Source organism: Prosopis cineraria, unplaced genomic scaffold, assembly GCF_029017545.1.
Source record: "Prosopis cineraria cultivar Desert tree isolate PC_DT_omini unplaced genomic scaffold, ASM2901754v1 PC5, whole genome shotgun sequence".
NCBI lineage: Eukaryota > Viridiplantae > Streptophyta > Magnoliopsida > Fabales > Fabaceae > Prosopis > Prosopis cineraria.
This window is the reverse complement of record NW_026555336.1, coordinates 32,940,443-32,946,656: the sequence shown is the minus strand read 5'-3', so window position 1 is coordinate 32,946,656 and position 6,214 is coordinate 32,940,443. Positions and strand designations below refer to the sequence as shown.

Genomic DNA, 6,214 nt, shown 5'->3' with positions numbered 1-6,214 from the left:
TCTTGGTCAAACACTCCCATATAAAATGAAAAAGGACTCTGGATCGTTCGAGGAGGCTAAAGAAGTGTTTTTTTTTTATAACCTCGTACTAAGCTTCTACCTAACCAGCCTCGATTTTATAATTCCCCCTTTCAACTTACCCTTTTACCCTCATCCCTGCCAGATCCAAACTTTGATGATAGGGGTGATTTCGGAATTCAGGATCAGAAAAAACAAACAAGCAATCTTTTCTTTTCTTCATCTCATCCTCATGTACTGATCGAATTTTAACAATTTATATCTGTTTATTTATTTGTTTGTTTTAAGCCGTTTAAATTTTAATCCAACGCATGCCGGGAGACCCAAAGCTAGCAGTCATGTTCCTGTAATTATCTCACTAAACCAGGGCCCATCTTCTTCCTCGTCTCGTCACTGATCTATAAATCCCGAATCTCGCATCTTAAGCCTCAAGGAACACCTTATACTCCTGTCAATCTTAATCCACATATCCATGGCTTCCCGCTACGAGGTGGAAGTGAAGCTTGAATCTGCCAAGAAACTCAAGAACGTGAACTGGCGCCACGGCCCCAATCGCCCATACGCCGTCGTTTGGGTTGATCCCAAGAACAAGTGCTCCACCCGGGTCGACGAATCCGGCGACACCGAAGCCGTCTGGGATGAGAAGCTCCGCATCCCCTTGCCTCCCGGCCCCATCGAGGACTTCACCCTCTTCATCGACGTGGTCCACGCCGGCTCCGAGGAGGACACCAAGCCGCTCATTGGCTCCGCTAAGCTTAAGCTCAACGAGGTTCTACAGGACGTCGGAATTGGCGATCGCGCCACCAGCAATTTGACCCTGAAGCGACCATCGGGGAGGCCGCAGGGTAAGGTGGGCGTTGGGGTTTCCATCAGAGAAATAGGCTACCCAGCTCCTGGTTCGTACCAGGCTCCGCCTTACGGCGTCCCACCGGCATCAGTGTCACGCGATTTCTCCGGGGCTTCGCCGGCGTATGGTTATCAGCACGGCGTGCCACACGATCCGTACTATTCCGCGGCGCCGCCGGCTGGGTACCCGTACAGTGGTTACAATGCGCCGCCGCCGCCGCCAACGGCCTACGGACAGCCGAGCTACGGTTATGGTCAGGGGGGTGATCAGCCGGCGTACGGAGGCGAGGAGAAGAAGAAGAGCAAGTTTGGGGGGATGGGGATGGGGACGGGATTGGCTGTGGGCGCAGTGGCTGGTGTGTTGGGTGGAGTTGCACTGTCAGAAGGTTTCGATGCTTTCGAGGACCATATTGCAGAGAAAGCTGCAGAGAAAGTGGAAGATGATCTGGGTTACGATGAGGGCGGGGACGACGAGTAGAAGAAAGCATCGTTCAACTTCACTGTTACTGCCCTCTTTGGAATGTTTTTAACTTTTTTATCTGAAAAATCGAAACACGCATTCGGATTCCAGCTGAATTTACCCGAAAGAATCCGATCCTTTCATGTCTTTCTTTGTATTTGGATTTGGATTGATCTCTCCTTGTCTCTCTTGCTCGCAGTTTTTGCATCATAGTCATTTCTTCAAGCTAAATTTATCCCCGCTTGCAATTTCTATTAAATTTTATGCTGCACTAGTGGATTGATTGGACGACGACTGATAACTGATCAATTCACCATTTTATTCTAGTCTGAAATATTAGACTGGGCGGTAGAAAAATTAATATATCAAAAACTGATGCAGCCGATCAGTGCTCAATTGGGTCAAAATCAGAAGAATTTGAAAATGGAAGATGGTCAACCAGGAAGAACAAAAAGTTGCGATAAGTAAATTGAAAAAGAAGAAGAAAGAGAAGTCGAAGGACTAGCCGGAAAATCCGAGAAAATGAAAATCCATTTTACGTGGCTTGCATGCGTTTTCCACTTTTTCTCCCCACGTGGCTAAGACTAAGGAACCAGGAGTACTGCGGGCTCGTTTTCATGCTCATCGCTGTTTATATATTTTTATTTTATATTAATTAAAATAAAAATTTATAAAAAAAATAAAATAATTTTTTATCTATATAAAATATATCTGAATAGTTAATATATTATAATTTTAAAAATTTAATATTAAATTAAACTCTTTAAATTAAATTTAGACGAAATTAAAAGTAAAAAAATATTTTATTATTTTTATAATTTTATCAAAAAAAAAAATATTTTAAACTTAAACTATTCAAATCAATCACACTGAAGTTGAATCCGCTCACTGCTGTGCTAGGTTTCCTTGAGACATGAAGAATGTTTTAAAAACAGCACTGTATAACTAAGTAAGGTATTGAGGTTAATGGTTGAATTGTGAGTGAATTATTGTTTGGTCGTGATTAATTTAATATTTTTAAAATTATATATATAATAAAATAAATTTATCCATAACGATAAAATTAATATTTAAATAAAAACATTATACTAAAAACAAAGAAAATTTTTAAATTATTTATATTTATCATTTTAATTTTCTTACAATACTATTTTAGTAGATTTCCTTTCATCCTCTTTAATATTTTATATTAAATAATAATTTAAATTTTAAACTATAAATTTAGGTACGATATTTGAATTCTAAATTTATTTTTAATGTTTTTTGAATCCTGAACAACTTTTTCTCTCGGCATCTCTCTCATGCTTGGCCCTCTCGCTCTCTCTTCAAGCAAGTTGCCGCCGTGCAAAAAAAAAAGCCATGAGAACCGTCAATCAATTTGTGCTTTTCCACCATCTTGAAGACTCGCTTTTTAATTATATTGGACTACTTTTAGTCATTTAAGTGAGACAATTTTTCTTTTACACCCAAGCATTTATTTATATGTTCATATTAATATTAATCAACATTATTTATTCTTATAAAAATGAAAAATGAAATGAAATTTACTAAAATATTATTATCTTAAAAATAAAAAGAAAATATTATACTTTTTTGTCTTTATATAAATTTTTTTTATTTAAATATTAATCTATGGTTAAGGATAAATTTATTTTATGCTTTGTGTGTGTATGTACGTGTTTGGATAAAGGAAAAAATTGATTTTGGACCCCAAAATAGATTTTTTCAGCCAATTTATCCAAACATTAAAAAATGACCAAAAATCGATTATCAGGCATGTTTTTTCAGAAGTTCCCTCCATCCGCTTTTTGTCAAAAGTTTGTCAAAAATGTTAGAAAAAATTACAAAGATAGGCTCAAGAAAAAATTACAAAAAAAGCACATAATTTAATAAAAATAAAATCAAACTTTCTTCTTTTTCCTTTTTTTTTAATAAAATTTAAACTTTGTATCTTTAAAAAATTAATATTTGGTATTTAAAAATTAAATTATATAGTAATTTATATATTTAAAAATTAATTTTAATTAAATTATTCAAATTTCTTCAATTCTATTAAAATTAATTTTACAAAAATAATATTCAAACATATTGCGTTATAACATAATCAATTATGATTAAAATCTATCACTTAATTAATTATTTTTATAATTTATTATACTCAACTGAAATTCAAACGGGCATTATATAAGTATTTACAAGACAACCTGACATTAAATACTAACAATCTTTTAGCAAGAATTTAAAACTTAATTTGTAATGTTGTGAAAATATTAATCCTTAAATTAATAACTTGGACGGTTCAAAATCCACGATCAACTTGTAACTTGTGAGGCGGGTCACTTCTTTTCATTTTATTTGAAGTCGTGACTAGGGGCCATGAAGGAGCATTTGTATTATTTTTAAAATTGGACCGGATCGGCCAGTCCGACCGGTGAATCGGTGACCCGGCCATGTGTCCGGTCCGGTTTTTCTTTTTATTGTGATTTAAGTTAACCCGGGTGACCCGGGATTAATCCAGATTAACCCGCCTAACCCCTCGGTTCAGGCGGGTTGAAATTTAAAAAAAAAAATTGATACTGATTAACCAAGATGTATATTTATTTTTGACATGATAATGATTAAAGATAGGTCAATAGGAGTCATAGGGTAAAAAAATCATACTTATGTCAGATGAGGGGATGGAAGAAGCAAAAAGAAATCAAAAAATATAATATATATTATATTATATTATTTTTAATTTAAATTATTTAATTAAATAATTTTTAAAATATATCACTTTTATTTATTATCTTTTATTTTAAAATAAATTTTTATTTCTATTATTTTAACTCATTGAAATTTTTTTATCATTTAGTTAACCTTATTTTAAAAAAATATAGAAATGTTGTTATACTTTATTATTGTTAGAATTATTGTTATATGTTATATGAGATATTAATACTTGGATATATATGAACGTATTGAGAATTAATATATTTTTTATTTAAATTATTTTATCTTATTATGATCGATCTGACTTCGATTTAACTCTCGATTGAACCCATAACCCTGATATCCAAGTATTTAATTATTTTATAACCAATATAGAAGTGTTTTATTTTATAACCAATATCCGATTTTCAGTACCTTGAGCATTTGTAATATATTATTGCACTGTATTGGTTTGTTATTGGTCGTCACTTGCCAATCAGATCTGGACCCTCTCAGCGAATCGATTCTTCTCCACGTCCCAATGTTCCTTTTCTTTTATTTTCTTATTCTTCTTTTTCTTTTTCTTTTTCTTTTCAATAAAAGGAGTCAAATGATCAATTAAAGCTAATAAAATTACAATATTAACTAACATGTTATATGAACATTAGCCTAAAAGAATAGTCCATTCATTTTTATATATAAAATATTTTTAACTGAATTATATAAATTAATAAAAGTTAATTATTTAATTAAAAACATAACAATATTTTAATTTTATTCTTAATTATTGTAAATAAAAAATAAATTTATTTTTTTAAAGTAAATTAATAAGAATATTTATTTTTTATTTTTCTAATTTAACAAGGGATATAATAATTTATTTATTAAAAAAATATGCCAACAATCTCTTATAATTAAAAATAAAAAATATTTTAAAAGGCCTCTTATATATTGACGGAGGAAGTGGAGCATATGTCGAATGTCCTGTAAAGCAACAAAATGAATATTTTGAAGTTAATTATTTTATAAAACAATTCTTATAATATCATACAAATATAAATAATAAAATTTAAACTGTTATAATTTGATTTGCATAATTCACAATTATATACTATTATTAACAATTTTTATAAATTAATTTTATTTCAGTTATAAAGTGTTCTGGTGAAATTTTAATAATTTAAATTTATTTTTTTATTTTCTTAATGTAATGTTATAATAACTTTTTATAAAACAATTAAATTTAAATCATTCATTCGTTTTTTTTAAAAAGTAGAGATGGGATAAGGAGAAGAAAAAGAGTAAGAAAGATTAGGAGAGGATATGCTTCCCATTTCATCACCTATTCTCTCATTTTCTTCTCTTCACTCTCAGATTGAAAATTGATTAGTTAAGGTTTAATATTTTATAAAATTTGTATAATAAAATATAAACAAATAAATATAAATTTTTAAAATTTAATTTAATGAAATTAAAAGTGTACAATAATTGTAGACTATAGTTTAAATATATAATAATTTTTATTAAATAGGAATAGTTGAATTTTTAATCTTAAGAGGAAGATGAAACGAAGAGAAGGAATTAAGAAAAGAAAAAGGAAACAAAATGGAGGAGATGAGATCCAAATCCTCTCCAATCTCCCAATCTTCAGTGGGCCATTTTCTCGAGAATCAAGAGAGAAAGAGGATCACGTTCGCATGTGAGGATTTTCACCTTTTCTTTTACTTACTCTTTTTTTTTTTTTTTAAACTACACCCTTCTTTAAAAAAAATATAAAATAATTTTATACTCCGTGGTAAAATATTTATTTATTTTTAATTTAATATTATTTTTTATATTTATTTTTATTTAATAAAATATTTTACTTTAAAATAAATATATAATAATTTATTTATAAGATTATTTTTAAAAAATAATAATTATATTTTAAAATATTAAAAATGTTTAACAATTTTAACCATACAACCATAAAAATTTTTTTATATTTTTTAATTGATAGAGTTTTAAATTAAAATTAAGATTTAAATAATTTAAATTTAATCTCCTATAAATTATTATTAAAATATAAATTATAAAAAGTATAAATAATATAATTTAAACTATTAAATTTTAAGATCGACAATTTTAAAATACAGTAAAAATAAATTATCATGAAATATTTTATAAAAAATTAAATATGAATCATTCAAACTTTTATTT

General features: G+C 29.4%; 1 protein-coding gene across 1 annotated transcript; it reads left to right on the top strand.

Moving 5' to 3' along the window:
- Positions 1–353: 353 nt before the first annotated feature.
- LOC129312024 (protein SRC2 homolog) lies at positions 354–1,555 on the top strand. The gene has a single exon (XM_054954569.1). The coding sequence runs from the start codon at positions 491–493 to the stop codon at positions 1,340–1,342; it is 852 nt and encodes a 283-aa protein (XP_054810544.1). The 5' UTR covers positions 354–490; the 3' UTR covers positions 1,343–1,555.
- Positions 1,556–6,214: the final 4,659 nt, after the last annotated feature.

What these genes read in the sequence shown, in the direction of transcription:
- LOC129312024 (XM_054954569.1), top strand. Translation starts at nt 491, where the DNA reads ATGGCTTCCCGCTACGAGGTGGAAGTGAAGCTTGAATCTGCCAAGAAA.